The sequence below is a fragment of the Acipenser ruthenus genome, chromosome 3, assembly GCF_902713425.1.
Source record: "Acipenser ruthenus chromosome 3, fAciRut3.2 maternal haplotype, whole genome shotgun sequence".
Taxonomy (NCBI): domain Eukaryota; kingdom Metazoa; phylum Chordata; class Actinopteri; order Acipenseriformes; family Acipenseridae; genus Acipenser; species Acipenser ruthenus.
Window position 1 is genome coordinate 22,226,664 of NC_081191.1, and position 15,660 is coordinate 22,242,323.

Below are 15,660 nucleotides of genomic sequence, written 5' to 3' on the forward strand. Positions count from 1 at the left end.
TTGGAAGCAGGTAAGACTGCGCGTATAAATCTTGATGAAACGATGGTCTTCGTAATATATATATATATATATATATTTTCTTCGAGTAATGCGTAACACTACCGGTCAGGATTCAAAAACGAAACACTAGACAGAAAAGGTGCAGGTGATCAGAGCTTAAATAGAAAATAGATGCTAATTAACAGGAAATTAGAAAATTGGGAGATTGAAAGATTGGAAGCACCCAGCTCCACGCCCCCTGAACCACGCAAGCTAACATAAAGATACAGATTTGAAATATAATATATAGGAGTCCATTTTGAAGGAACTGGATAAGCCTGGTGTGTATGATTTATTGCCATATATGTTGAAATACTGTCAGAGAAGACACTGCAATGAACACACAGCAATTTTGAACAGTTTTATAGATCTGGCAGTTTTTAAACCTGTCGCATCACCTCTTTCACTTCTGGTGTGTATTGTCATTGCATTGCGTCTGGTGTGTGGAGACCTTAAAGCAATCGGCTAGATAACAAAAGTGTAAAACAATATCTGTGCTTTGCAAAGGGCTTCATTATTTATTTATTTATTTATTTATTTATGTATGTATTACAAAGGGCTGCATTTCTTTTATTTGTAGTAACTTCAGTATTTTTGTATAACCTGGCTTTTAAAACAACCAAACTATACAGCACTATCAAATGGCAATAATTTGAAATGCTGAATATATGGTGTCACATAAAAAAATAAAAATAAATAAAAAACGGAATAGAGGTCTCTAAATCCCTTGTATTGTATGCTTTTTTCCCTATTTGGTCAAAGAACCTTGCCATGGCTACTTCCAGCAGATAATGAAAGATTGCTTGGTACGGCCTTTACTATAGTAGAAAGATGTGCAAGGTTACGTCAGAAATGGGACTTTCACTGCTGAGGTGCGGCTTCTGGACATGCCATGCAAAAAAAAACCTGAGATACACTAAAAAGTCTTACAGATACCACGAGTTATCCGGCCGTTCGTGTCCCTCATTATGTCCAACCACTTAAGGGGGGCGTGGTCCGTGATGAGAGTGAAGGAACGCCCCAAGAGATAATAGTGATGATGATCCCAATGATGGGTAGCTCCTTTCCCTGGGAGCCATTTTCTTGCTTAAATAAATAATGGGGTGTTCTACTCCATCAGTCTCCTGGGATAGGACAGCTCCCAGACCAATATCGGAGGGATCGGTCTGAAAAATGAACGCCTTGCTGAAGTCCGGTTTAATAGGGCTGGGGCCTGGCAAAGCTTCCTCTTAATCATGTCAAAGGCCCCTTGACATTCCCCTGTCCACTTAACTAAATTTCGTCCGTTCTTCTTGGTGAGGTCAACCAGGGGGTTAACTATGGTGGAATACTCTGGGATAAAACGGCGGTAATAGCCTGTCAATCCCAGTAGTGACCTCACCTGAGACTTGGTCTTTGGGATCACTGCCTCTACCAAAGCTTAGACTTTGTAAGCGACTAGCTTTACCTGGCCTGGTCTCAAGTTTGCCAAATGCACATTTCCCCAGATTAGCCGTCAGACCCACTTAACTCAGAGACTGTAGGACGTCTGATAATCTAACAATATGCTCTCCTCAGGTAGAGCTAAAAATCACCACATCATCAATATATGCTGCGGCATATTTCTGATGGGGATATAGCACCTGGTCCATCAGTCCTGGGGCTCCATGCAGCCTGAAGGGCATGGTCTGGAAATGGAACAGACCATCTGGGGGTAGAGAAAGCAGTTTTCTCTTGAGAACTGAGTCAGTGGGATCTGCCAATATCCCTTTGTCAGATCCAGAGTTGAGATAAACCGTGCCTTTCCTAGTCTGTCTAGGAGCTCGTCCACCCGAGGCGTGGGATATGCATCAAACTTGGAGATAGCATTCACCTTACGTAAATCCACACAGGAATGAATGGAACTGTCCTTCTTTCCCTTTCCTTCCAAGGTTTCATTAAGTTAACATGGTAAATTTGGAGTTTATTCCAGTCCGTCCATCTACAGGTGGTAAATGGAGGTCTTGATGGGCCTTATTTTTAATAATTTATATACTTCTTTTAAATAATCAGACATGAAGTTGGTTCCTTGATCAGTTTGTATCTCTTTGGGAATTCCTACTCTCGTCATAATCTTTACTAACTCTGATGCAACGGCACTAGTGGACCGCAATGGTACTGGGAGAAAGGGAGGAAGGGAGGAAGGCCGCCCATTGGGTCTCTGGGTGGTCGAGGTGCTCTGTACAATGGGGTGGCAGGGGTGAATGGAGCTTGAAAGGCCGGCAGGAAGGAAGCCCTTGTTGCTGGGGAGGATGGCTTTGTGGCTCTGACGGGTGATGGACGGGTGGCAGACAGAGAAGATAGTTGCACCAGCCGTGAATCCTCAAGCGCCTCTGCTCATGTTATAGCCTCCAGCGTGGTGGGCTGTTGCTGGATGACCCAGGCTTTCGTCGGCGGTGCAGGCTTCAGGGCAGAGCCACCGGGTTGCTTGGTCCCTCAAATATTGTGCTAACACATGGGGTCTGGTTCCCTGGGGTCGCTGGTAATCCCGGAACCGGCGACGGTAGGTGTCCTCCGTTATGTTAATATGCTAGAGGATGGCCTGCTTGACCAGGGTGTAGTCCATGGCGGCCTGATGTGTCGTCGCCCAGTAGGCCGCCTGGGCTTCCCTGCTCAAGTTAGGGCCCAGTTGGATGGGCCCAGTGGGAAGTTATCGCTAGCCGCTCAAAAGCGACAAGGTAAGCCTCGGGTTTGTTGTCCAGCGTCATTTTGGTCACCCGCGGTTTGGAAGGGCTACCGCGGGTCTGCCGCCAGTTCCCTCCCAGGGAAGCAGGGCGCCCATCTGATCCATCAGGTCGGCGTAGGTCTCTCGCTGCTCCGCCTGCCGTTGGGCCTCCCGTTCCACCTCCCTGGCTTCTCTCCTCCTCTCGTATTCCTCTTGGCACTGCTCCTGCGCCAAGAGTGCCACCACCATGTTGGGGTCCATCCTCCCCATCCCATGAAGACACCACATGTCAGGATGTGCATGGTAAAGTACAAAAAGGGAATGTCCACACCAAGTTCAGACAAAAAAAAAACTTTTCTTTTACAAAGCCGTCGGTCAAAATAATAAAGTCACCCCTGCTACCAACAATGTTATCAGGGGGAAAGAAAAAGACAACAGTCTTCAAACAAAAATACAATAATTAATCCGGTGCCACCTGTGCTCTCAACACCAGGTTATGGTCCTGTGCTGTGCTGTGCTGTGCTGTGCAGTGGATAGTATCCTGAGTCCTTTTGCTGGCTGTATAGCTGCAGCTCCCCTGTCAATCCTCTGCAACAAAAACAAAAAACAATCAGTCAGCAATGTAAGGCCCATGCTCACGCAGCTGCACCCCTTTTGTGCTGCCAAACTCCACCCCGTAATCAACCCAGCACCCCACCTTATCCAATCGCTGCGCTGCCCCCAGGTGATCAGAATGGATTTGTTTAGCAGCACTGCAGTCACATACCCTCCCCAAGATGTCCGACTTCCGGTTTCGCCGCAACACAGAGTTTGGCCATCTCGGAGACAGCGTAACACTAACCTTACCAAACGTCCTTCCTGGTCGGGAGACAGACTTACAGCTCGGATTCCTTCTCTGTCCATCACACATGCTTACCGGGACTAGTTTTGAATGTGACTTTGTTTACATTCCAATCCAGTGGTGTACTACAGCTGAAATTGAGGCCGGAGCTAAGCTTCAGTAGTTCTAACAATACTGCCACTGATACATCTTTCATAACTTTAAAATATTTGAAATAATTTCAAAATTCGATTGTTGTTTTGATTTGGACTCCTGATTTCCTTGAGAACGAGCTTAGTCAAGAAATGCCAGTTAGCGATCTGCCTGTGCATTATTTAAATTCCAGCAGATTTCCAGCAAGATGTGCACCGTGGCTGCAAATTGACTGAGCTTAAGGTTCTATCTAAAAAGACAGTTGCAAAGATACTATAAAAAATAATCCCTGAATTAATTAATTTAATATAAAAGAACATTACAAATGTGTCATTTGGTTTACTGGGACCACGAACGATCAGTCAATATTCTCTATATCTTGCAAATAGTTTGATATATATGTAGAAATACAAATAAACTGATACATTTGAGATAAATAAATAAATAGTCCATTCTAAATGATGTATAGAGCTCCATGTTTTTCGCAAATACGAAATAGCACGAAATAAAACGGAATGCAACATATAAAACAAAATAAAACAAAATGCAAATATAAAACAAAATAAAATGAAAAATCATTATAAAACAAACATAGACATATGACATTTTTAAATTGGGAGGTTTATACAAAAAATACTTTAAATAAATACTTGCAGTTGTAGTTGTCAAGGCTCAGCCATTACCATAGACACGGTCTGAAGGGAAACGGAAGGTCTGACTAGCACGTGCGCAGAGGTATAATTTAGAGCGAGTCGTTTGGGAATTTAAATTGTGATGGAAGAGAAGAGGCGTTTGTTTCTAAAATGCCTAAAGCACACATAACAATTAAACAGCACTGCAAAGGGGATGTATGCAGCCAACGTTGACAAAATAATGATGCGCAGATTTTGCAGCTGGAATAGGAGTCGAAAGAGACCATCATTAAGCATTAGCTGTTTATTCCTTTTGGGGAAAATATGTCTTGTTTGCTTCTATTTTGTATTAGTATGCCAATTCTTTGTTTTATTTCAAGTGGTGTAAACTTTGCACTGGAGCAAATGCTGTTTTGGTTTTGAATGAATGAATCTGCTTTGCTTAGTGTTTAAATACTGAGAAACCCCAAGCTTGTTTTGTATACTGGAGCCCTGTTTCAGTGCAATGGGATTAAAATACAATTCCTATTGTTTATTTTAATGGGTAGTTTGCTGTATGTGCAATTATTATGACAGCCCCACAATACGGCAGTGTAAATATATATTATTTATTTTATCTTATTGTATTTTTATAGAGGGCATGGGCAGTATTTACTGTAAATAGGCAGTTCATTAAAAAGAGTGGGGGACTGTTTATGTCAAAATGTTTTTAAAAAATAGGATGTTGAATAAAAAATATGTATGTAGTTAAAACATTATGTATACTATACTATTATTGACAGACATCTATTTGAGTTGTATTATTAATGTGTATGTGTAATAAAATGAAATAAAAATAAAGACTCTAATTATGTATACTAATGCGCTGGAGAGGCCAGGTTGATCCTCACAGCCAGCAACACATGAAAATAAGTTGCTGAAGGTTAAATTTGATTCTAATTGTATTTACTTTAGTGTATATGACAAATTATAATTAAGGCCTGGCAACAGGCCAGGCCTTGTTCTAATATAAAACCACACCTTTCAAGACAAGCCAAAAAGTTATTAGAATAGTAATGCTACTGGCAGAACAAAAAGAAAGCCATTGCTTTTTTTAATCAATGCTGGTTTGTTATGAGCTCAGTAGTATGGTAATTCAAGATGTGTTCAAGATGGAACTGGGCAGCATATGAACAACATATGAATTGATTCACTCTATGTTTAAGTACTGATTTCCGATTACTTAATTATGCACTGGAACTGAATCGGAAGTGACTTGCCCCAGTAGCACACTGTAGCTTTGTTAGGAATTTTAAAACCTGGACCTCTTCATAAGAACATAAGAAAGGTTACAAATGAGAGGAGACCATTCAGCCCATCTTGCTCTTTGGTTGTTACTAGCTTATTGATCCCAGAATCTCATCAAGCAGCTTCTTGAATGATCAAGTGTCAGCTTCAACAACATTATTGGGGACTTGGTTCCAGACTCCCATAGTTCTCTGTGTAAAAAAGTGCCCTCTATTTTCTGTTCTGAATGCCCCTTTATCTAATCTCCAATTGTGACCCCTGGTCCTTGTTTCTTTTTTCAGGTAAAAAAAGTCCCCTGGGTCGACATTGTCAATACCTGGTCGCTCTTCTTTACACTCTTTCTAGAGCAGCAATATTCTTTTTGTAGCGAAGTGACCAAAACGGAGCACAATATTCTAGATGAGGTCTTATCAATGCATTGTAAAGTTTTAACATTACTTCTGTTGATTCACTATATATCCAAGCATTTTGTTGGCTTTTCTATAGCTTCCCCACATTGTCTAGATGAAGACATTTCTGAGTCAACATAGACTCCTAGATCTTTTTCATAGAATACCCATATGGTATTTATAATGGACATTTGTATTTCCTGTGTGCAGTACCTTACACTTTTCTATATTAAATGTCATTTGCTATGTGTCTGCCCAGTTCTGAATGCTATCTAGATAATTTTGAATGACCTTTGCTGCTGCAACGGTGTTTGCCACTCCTCCTATTTTTGTGTCATCTGCAAATTTAACAAGTTTGCTTACTATACCAGAATCTACATCATTAATGTAGATTAGGGATAGCAGAGGACCTAATACTGATCCCTGTGTTACTCCACTGGTTACCTCGCTGCAGTTTGAGGTTTCTCTAATCAGAACTTTATGTTTTCTACATGTTAACCACTCCCTAATCCATGTGCATGCATTTCCTTGAATCCCTACTGCGTTCAGCTTGAGAATTAATCTTTTATGCGGGACTTTATCAAAAGCTTTGTGGAAATCTAAATAAACCATGTCATATGCTTTGCAATTATCCTTTGTCGATGTTGCATCCTCAAGAAAATCAAGTAGGTTAGTTAAACACAATCTCCCTTTCCTAAAACCATGCTGACTGTCTCCCAGGATACTGTTATCATATAGGTAATTTTCCATTTTGGATCTTATTATAGTTTCCAAAAGTTTACATATAATAGAAGTAAGGCTTATTAAAACTGGATAGGAACAGGTTGACATATGGGGCATGTTGTCCGTGTCCTCCTTTGTAAAAACTTGTCTTCATCTTTGATATTGCCATTTGTATCTCTTAGACATTTTACCTCCCCTTGAATGTTTTGCTGTTATAATATTTGAAAACCTTTTGGACTTGGTTTTAGCCCCCTTGGCAATGTTCATTTCTCTCTTGGCCTTTCTAACAGTTTCCTTTTTGACTTGGGCTTGCAGTTTCAAGTACTCTTTCTGTGTACTTTGTTCTTGGTCCCTTTTAAACGCTCTGTAAAGTGCCTTTTTTCACTGAATATGTTTTTGAATTGATCTAGCCCTCTGTTCTCTCTTACACTGTGCATGTCAGGCTGTCGTACTTTATAAAATAACTATTTTATAAACAAGTAGGTCAGTAACATACATCACCCACCACGGCTGTAAATAAAAAAAAGAGTTATCCGTAAAATGAAAAAGTTGACAACCATGACATATATCAACAGTACTGTATGTACGAAAAACAAGAATGACCAAGTTTCATGACAATTTGATAAGCGATTATCCAGACATATGCAAAAAAGTGAATGGCCTAGACAGATGGATGAATGGACACCCTCTATATCCACAGATATACTCTTTATAACTTAAAATAAGTAATGCTAATACCAAGTTTACTTACAATTAATTCTCTAAATATATTACAAAAGTAAGTGTGACATACCAATGGACAGATGTACTGACAAACATATAAGCGGTTACAAGATATAGGGAGACATTTCTAAAATCTATTAAGTGTGAAATACAGTATTTGAACAGTAAGATGTTCTTCTTTGAACCTAATGGTCTGTAGTTTGCGCCCAGCCCTTGCCTTCCCATTCCTTATGTGAATTAATTACAGCTGGAAAGAATCCTGATCCCTGTGGTTGAAACAGGTAATAATGTCCACGTTTGTTGTTTTATTATAAGCTATAGCATGTATGCTGGCTTGAGACACTAAAGTCGCTCCAGATCCTAGAGGACGGCGAGTAGTCACGGTTGAATAATAATGGCATCACCATAAGACACGCACTTATCTCTCGACTACAGAGCTTGGTTTTTAGTTAAATGGTAAGACATTCGTCCAGCCCTTGTCTTTCCATGCAATTCAATGGGTTGAGATGCCACTTGATTACACCATGTCCAGTGCTGAAAGTTTATGAGATTTGGGATACAGTAAAACTCCTGTTTCTTGTCACAATATAATGCACACTTCTGCAGGCTTGGTCCGTCATGATCTGTTTGCCATTTGGTTGAGGGATAAGCCATTTAAAGGGTAAAATATTCAGAGAAACTGTTTAAATAGAAATGGTCCAGAAATCTATTTAACATACAAATCGAAAATAGGTTGCCAGTTATGTATTGAAAATATGTAATAGTAAATACGGCAGTATTGAGCAAATTGCTCCATCTACTGGTTGTAGTATACACATTTTGTATTATTTTCATAATAACAAACCGAAAATGTCAGTACTGCCTCAATCAATAACTCAGGAATAGCAGCACAATGAGGATAATTCCTGCACTCTGATTGGTTAAGATGCTGACAGAATATACAGTATATAATGGTCACTGACATCCTTCTGCTTTGAATACTTGGTCTGTACAGAACCATTTTTCTGAAGAGTTTAGTCAAATGCTAAATCCTCTGTGAGTTATAGGGGGCTTTTATTTTAATATTTTTTTGTGGTAAATCTAGATGCGAACTAAATATTAATAGAGTGGTACTCTTAAATCAGTTTATTATATATCATCCACAGCTTCAAATATGCAATCATAAAATCTGTAGTAAAACCTATACACACACCGATAACTGCATTAGTTGAAAAACATGAGGTCTGCATGATTCATTTCATGTTATCATTACCTCAGAATTATGGAAAGTGGTTTGCTAAGCCACTGTGATGACCAACAACATTTGCTTTGTAAACACTGTATTTTTACTGTGGCATCTGGTTTACCAACATCTAATCAGTTTCATCTCTGTGTACCATGACATTTCTTTTGTACATTTTAAGGTTATTCATTAAACCACTTGAAAACTGTTAGCTATTAAGAAAAGATTCATAGTAGGTCATGTCTGACAGTATTTATGTTAAAATCAGAAGGGACTCCAGTTTCCCAGAACATGGTTATATAAATATTTAGAAAGCATGGTTAGCTGATAAAACAGGAATTCTCTTTCATAAGGACAATTTTCCAGATAAAGAGCAAGGAAGATTTTGGCTCAAAACATAACTATACCTAAAGGCCAGCATAAAAAGCTTTCCATAGGATTGTGTATTTTGAAAAGTCAGTTGTAGAATTTGACATTGCTTGAAAGAGAACACGTCTGTTTCATACAACTTGAATGAAGCAGCCAATCACTGATGAACTTTATTCCATCATCATTCTTGTTGACCTTGTTTTGCATACAGTTTGGTCTATATTAAGAACGATTTAAGATGCTCCTGAAATAGGAAAGGGATTAGGAGAGTTGTAAACCACACAGTACAAAATGTATCTGTTCAAGTTGGTAGAATTGCTTCAGTTGTAATTGAATTTGGAATTTTAGGCCAACATAGAAAAATATAAAGGGCACATTACCTTAATCAAACTGTGTCCTCAGTTGTGTTATGCAGAAATTTGCAAATCATGACAATAAAATATTGTTTATAACTGTAAACACTCAACCAGCGACAACAAAAGACTGATGCAGGCCACTGCCATTTTTTAAACTTTTTTTTGTAGTCGTAGTAGTAATACTGTACATAGTTATACCTATAAATGTAGGCCTCAGTTGGACTTATTTTTTGTCATACAGTATGTGCAGGAATATAATTTGTTTTCTTGCAGATGCATAAAACAAAAGTTTGCCAGTATGAAGGTTCCCAGAGCATTTAAAATTAGACAAGGCAGATGCAAAGCTCCAGAAGCAGCTCTGTTTAGGGGACCCACTTGTTCTGGTCACTGTAATTGGCTATTATGACAGTTAAGAGATTAAGTATAGTAAACACATTTCAGAATTGTGTAATACTCCACACAGGATGTCGTCTGTAGGGCATTCCAACAAGGAGCCATGGACAAGCAACAGCTTAAGAGATGCCTCCTGCTGCTTCTGCTTCTTCTTCAGATGCAAAACATCTTTCTCAGTGCAGAGGTTTGCTCAAATCATATGATACTGCCAGGACCGAAAGGTAACAACAGTGAGTCATTGACAGTTGCTATTCTATTTTGCTTTGTTGATAGTTTTTTTGTTTGTTTGTTTTGTTGCTAGCCTGATTTCACTGACATTATATATATATATATATATATATATATATATATATATATATATATATATATATATATATATATATATATTGTTTACAAATATGCTATTAAAAAAAAAAACGCATCCAAAATCAAATACACATAAAACATGATGCATGCCTCTTTCATACAGGAAAATGCGAGATCTACAAAGTCATTGTAATACAAGATTTATTGGAATTATTTTGTTTGCTGTCTATACTTTAATTTAAACAATGCAATATTATATGATTTGGATTTGGGTCATATATTGATATAATGTTTTGGCTGGATTACAATCTCAGAATTAAAAAAAAAAAAAAAAAAAAAAAAAAAAACAACTCCACTATATCCTTGTCCCTGGGCTTAAAACATGTGTGTACATAGATTTCCAAACATACTATTCCAGTAGCCTGAAAAGAGATCCGCTCCATCCAGTCTGTGTTAGTTTCTTACTGTTTGTCTTACTATTTTAACATTTCCTTAAAAATAAAACAGATACTGCATGCATGACCTCATTTCTGACAATGATTCAGACCCTGTCAAGTTAGTAAACTAAAACAACTGAACATGTGTATAACAGCTGTGGTGAAGTAATGACAACTTAAAACAACCCACAGTACTACTTTTAAAAGATATATTTGGTTAAATGGTTTGTACATTTGATTACACATATACAGAGGGATAGACCTATAGTCATGACTCAAAGAGTGCTAAGAATGATCCTTTTTTTATCTGATAAGTTAACTAAGCAGTGAGCAGTGACCAATGAGTATTTTGTAAGCAAACACATTGTATTTGGCCTTCTGGAAAGTATTTGGAACAGGAAACATTATTGGATTGATATAAAAGAAAAAAATGACTAGTCAGGCCTTTAACCCTTTTACTTGCACAATGATTTTGGATGGTAGAAAGTTATACGTATTTATCAGTAGTAGTATTTGTGGCTTAATTTGTTGTGTCAAAAGTTAAATATATATTTTTCTTCTGTGGAGAGATTAGAGAATAAGGCCTACCATTTTTGTTTCCTTCATTCACAGTTTATGTGGAGTTGCTATGGTAAAAGAGACATACCCATATCCAATGACTATAGGTGTGCAGAGAACTCACTAGTACGTCCCTGGGAGAGCAGTAAAAACGTAACAAATATTTTAAAGTCCTAATGTGTCATTTAAATTGTTTATTGTGAAATTTTTCTGTGATAGACACATATCTGCTACCTGAAGCACTGGAAGCTTCACATATAAATACAAATTAACATTGGTAGTGACTGTTGGTCAAGAAAGATATGATGAAATTTAATCAGAGAAAACAAAATCTACTTGTAAGGCAGTATATACAGGCACACACAAACTAGGTTTAATGTAGTAATTGTAACTTTTCATCAGTGTGGGGAATATATTATTTTTTTAATTGTGATTTAAAGTGCTCAGCACAGCCCCACTCAGAGCTGCAGACACAAAATCTGCAAGATTAGTTTTCATTTGTTGTGTTGCGGGAGGTGCTAGTACACAGTATACATGTGATAAGACAACTTTGAATGGAATAGATTGAAAGTCTGCAAGATTAGTTTATTGTTAATTATTTTCTAGTTACTTAGAGATTGCAGGTTTTTATTGTAAAGGAGAGGTGATTGTGTACAGTACACAGTACAGCATAATGAGATCAATCAAATAAGTAAATAAATATGCATGACTTATTGTTTATTAATTATTTGGGCATTCCTGGTTTTATTGAGGTGTTGTCTCATAAACAACAGTTGAAGAGAAAAAGAAAAGATTATTTTTCAAATTCAGTATTAGGCTAAGGGCTGGTTATTGAAAAGCTCAATTATAGCTCCAGAAATGGAAATCTGCAACATTAAAAATGCACAGAAACACATATTTTGGAAAATAATACTCTGTGTGTCTGTTGAAAAAAAAGGGCTGAGTAAAATGCAATGAGTTGCCCATAAAAACACACAGAAAACATCTTTGCCTAAATAATAAATACAAAAATCTCTTGAACCTAATCCATAGGGCAAGATTTGTTTCACAAGAATGAAAACATAAAAAACAACATTAACATTAAAAAAACCCAAAAAACGGTTTTGTTTAAAAAGACAAATATGGGGCTTAATATCAGCTTGCTGCAAACTTACAGAACAAGATAAAAATGGCTGGATAGATTACCATCTAGGAATTTGTTGTCCCCAATAACAACATTCGAGTGTGGTCCAGTGGTTAAAGTCCAGGGCTTGTAACCAGAAGGTCACTGGTTCAAATCCCACCTCTGCCACTGACTACCTCACTGTGTGTATCCCTGAGCAAGTCACTTAACCTCCTTGTGCTCCATCCTGCTGATGAGATGTTAAATCAATGTCCTATTATAAGTGACTCTGCATATAGTGCACATTTCACAGCCTACCTCTGTAAAGTGCTTTGTGATGGTGGTCCACTATGAAAGATATTATTATTATTATTACTGGTGAAAGCCTTGCACTGTCCCTGTTCGTAGTTTGTAGACGACCATAAGGATCAGAATTCTGAAACTACCCTTCTGTAGGAAACCTTGTATATATTATACAGTATATGTACATGCATACTATGTATAGAAATATATATGCAGTCAAACAATGTTTAGCAAATACTACATGGATAGTACAAAGTGCTGTCTTATGTAATGTTTGTATAATGCCATGTCTGGATTTTTGTTTTGTTTGCCTTTGCTTTTTTATTTAACTTTTTTGGTGGACAAATGAAGCCGGCTCCACCGCAAGGTTCTTTAACACAACATAAAAACTTCTTGTAAATACTGTTTTAGAAAGCTGTTTGATATCAGTATCGTGCAGTATCATGTCGTGCAAATTGGAACCCTGACAGAAATTTTAAAATATACCCACCCATATTTTAATCAGTGCTGGGATGAACACAGGATTTTCATGTTCGAATATTCGCTCATAATTTAAATATTCGTGTGAATATTCGTTCGTCTTTCAAAAAGTAATAAAAGCCATTATATTGCTCAGAACGCAGACAGAGACAGCATAGAACACACGATCATGACAAGATCATGTGCTTTTTTGAATGCTAAGTTTAACAAGTTTTTAACTTTGTACAATATGCGATTGTCACAATGTGTGTGCTGAGTACTCAAGTCATAACAGTGTCTGTTATGATTTTTTTTCTTTAGCATTTGCTATTTGTCACAGTACTAATAATAAACAATGAAAAAGCCTATTACTAGTAGTACATTGTTTTTCTATGTAAAAAACAAACTAGTCAAAATTCAAGTAGGGATAGAGAGCTGATCCATGCAAAAAGAAAAAAAGGACTAGTACTTCTCATAGACTGCACAAAAAGGAATTCCCTTTAAAATGTTTTTGTCGGCAGGTATTAAAATGGACCTAAATAAACCTATTAATTAATGTGCTAGTTTCAGAACATGAAATGCTGCCTTTCCCTCACGATTACAATTGAGTACCAACCAATGGCAAGTAACTCTGAGTGCTTCAGAAGCTAACAGGAAGCACATTTATCTTTCACCTGGGGCACTGACATTTTACTGCTGTACCGATGCCATAAATATAGGAGGCAGTGTGGTCCAGTGGTTAAAGAAAAGGTCTTGTAACCAGGAGGTCCCTGGTTCAAATCCCACCTCAGCCACTGACACATTGTGTGACCCTGAGCAAGTCACTTAACCTCCTTGTGCTCCGTCTTTCGGGTGAGACGTAATTGTAAGTGACTATGCAGCTGATGCATAGTTCACACACCCTAGTCTCTGTAAGTCGCCTTGGATAAAGGCGTCTGCTAAATAAACAAATAATAATAATAATAAACGGACGATGAAAATATGTTGTGAAACTCGCAAATGCAGTAATTTGTCACGTACATGTAACCCTTCCTTAGTCCTAACTTAAGAGCTACCACTGTGCAAACTGGGAAATGTATTTTATTTGTCGAGTTTAATCACAAATGACATCTTGCCCAGGACTACAATCCCACAATCCACTGCAAAAAAGGATGTATTTTTACGGAAACAAGCAAAGTAAAATCAAAATGATCTTATATATTTGCTTGCGATTGTAAGTCGCCCTGGATAAGGGCGTCTGCTAAGAAATAAATAATAATAAAAGAAAAGTAAGAAACACTACACATAAAATATGAGTGGTTTTAGTTAATTTGATCACAACGGTTCTATATTAAATCACACTGTCATATTGTCTAAGCAAGGGCAACGGAGGGAACAATTTGATTTGCGTTGAGTAATTGTATTCTGTTTAAATATTACCTAACAACTTCTTACAGGGAATGAACCGGAAAATACAAGTGTTGGCACTTTACTTCCTTTAACTTTAAATAGTGTTAAATTAAATAGTTTCTTGTATAATAATGTGACTCTTGGATCACACTTCTTCTTTTAACAGGTGATGAAGGACAAAAGGGAGATGAGGGAGAAGGAGGAAAGCAAGGAAAAGTGGGCCCTCCAGGACCAAAAGGTATTCCCCCTACATACACACCCAGTCTCAATCACTTTGCTACAGTGCTTTACTTTTAATGCTATACCATTTTTCCTTGAGCAGCATGAATATGCTTATTTTTACAAGCATTCAAGTAAAAATAATTCAAGTAAAAATCATTCATGTTTTGGTAAAATGGGCTGATACAATTGACCGTATTTTAAAATGCAAAATCTGTGTTTTAAATATAATATGTAGGGAATGTATCATTAAAACTCATTCAAAACAAGCTAATACACATTCAAAATGACTCAAGATGCAACTGTAGCACCTAACATTAATTAGTAAGCTTTTTATCGGTCTGTTTACCAGTGTGCCTCACTATACTGTAACTCAGTCAATGCTAGTATCTGTATCATTAGTCCAGGCCATGGGAGAGGGCTATATGCAGTACTGGAGGTTGTCATCTCAGCACCCTTCTCAGCAGCATCATGTCACTCAGCACCCACCGTCGACGATAAAATACTTCTCACATTAAAATAATAATAAATATTCCTTGGAAATATATGTATTACATATTGATATTTATATTTAGAAATGTTTTAATACATGCGACAGCTTTGCTTTCATTATTTAAAAGTAATCAATAATGACTACTATTCTGAGAGACTAGCTTCTGTTAACACGCCACTTAATTCATATCAACACACATCGGTCGGGTGCTGCTGATAAGGGTGCTGGGATGACTGCCTCCGGGTGTGCAACAATAACCGATTGAGCCATGGCTGTGACTCCAGATTTAAATAAAGACTTTGTGCTCGATGAGCATCCTATACTTTTTGGCCATGGGAATATCTGTGCAAGTATTATTGGTGAGACCATAAAGGTATTGTTTTAAAACGGTGGTATTTCAGAGTTCAGATTATTATTAGAATAATAAATCACATTTTGAGCTGTAAATAAGGACATTCTCTGTTAGTTAAAAGGCATTTAGAGATTTTAAATATACTTCTGCTAAATAAGGCTGTATGAGCTACATCTGTAACCTATGTAATTCATCATAGTGCAGCTGTCCTAAGCACAGTGGACTCTTCAGTAATGAGATCCAGTCTAGTGAA

General features: G+C 37.6%; 1 protein-coding gene across 2 annotated transcripts in view; it reads left to right on the forward strand.

Annotated features, from left to right (window-relative positions):
• Positions 1 to 9,878: 9,878 nt before the first annotated feature.
• The window catches only part of LOC117394908 (collectin-10-like), a 29,992-nt gene continuing 24,210 nt past the window's right edge, over positions 9,879 to 15,660 (forward strand). Inside the window, exons 1-2 of one of the 2 annotated variants that reach the window (XM_033993626.2) lie at positions 9,879 to 10,019; positions 14,510 to 14,581. In XM_033993626.2, the coding sequence (XP_033849517.1) occupies positions 9,893 to 10,019; positions 14,510 to 14,581 (199 nt within the window). In that variant the 5' untranslated portion in view covers positions 9,879 to 9,892. The remainder of the gene's footprint in view (positions 10,020 to 14,509; positions 14,582 to 15,660) is intronic. The other variant, XM_033993627.2, reaches the window with a different exon arrangement.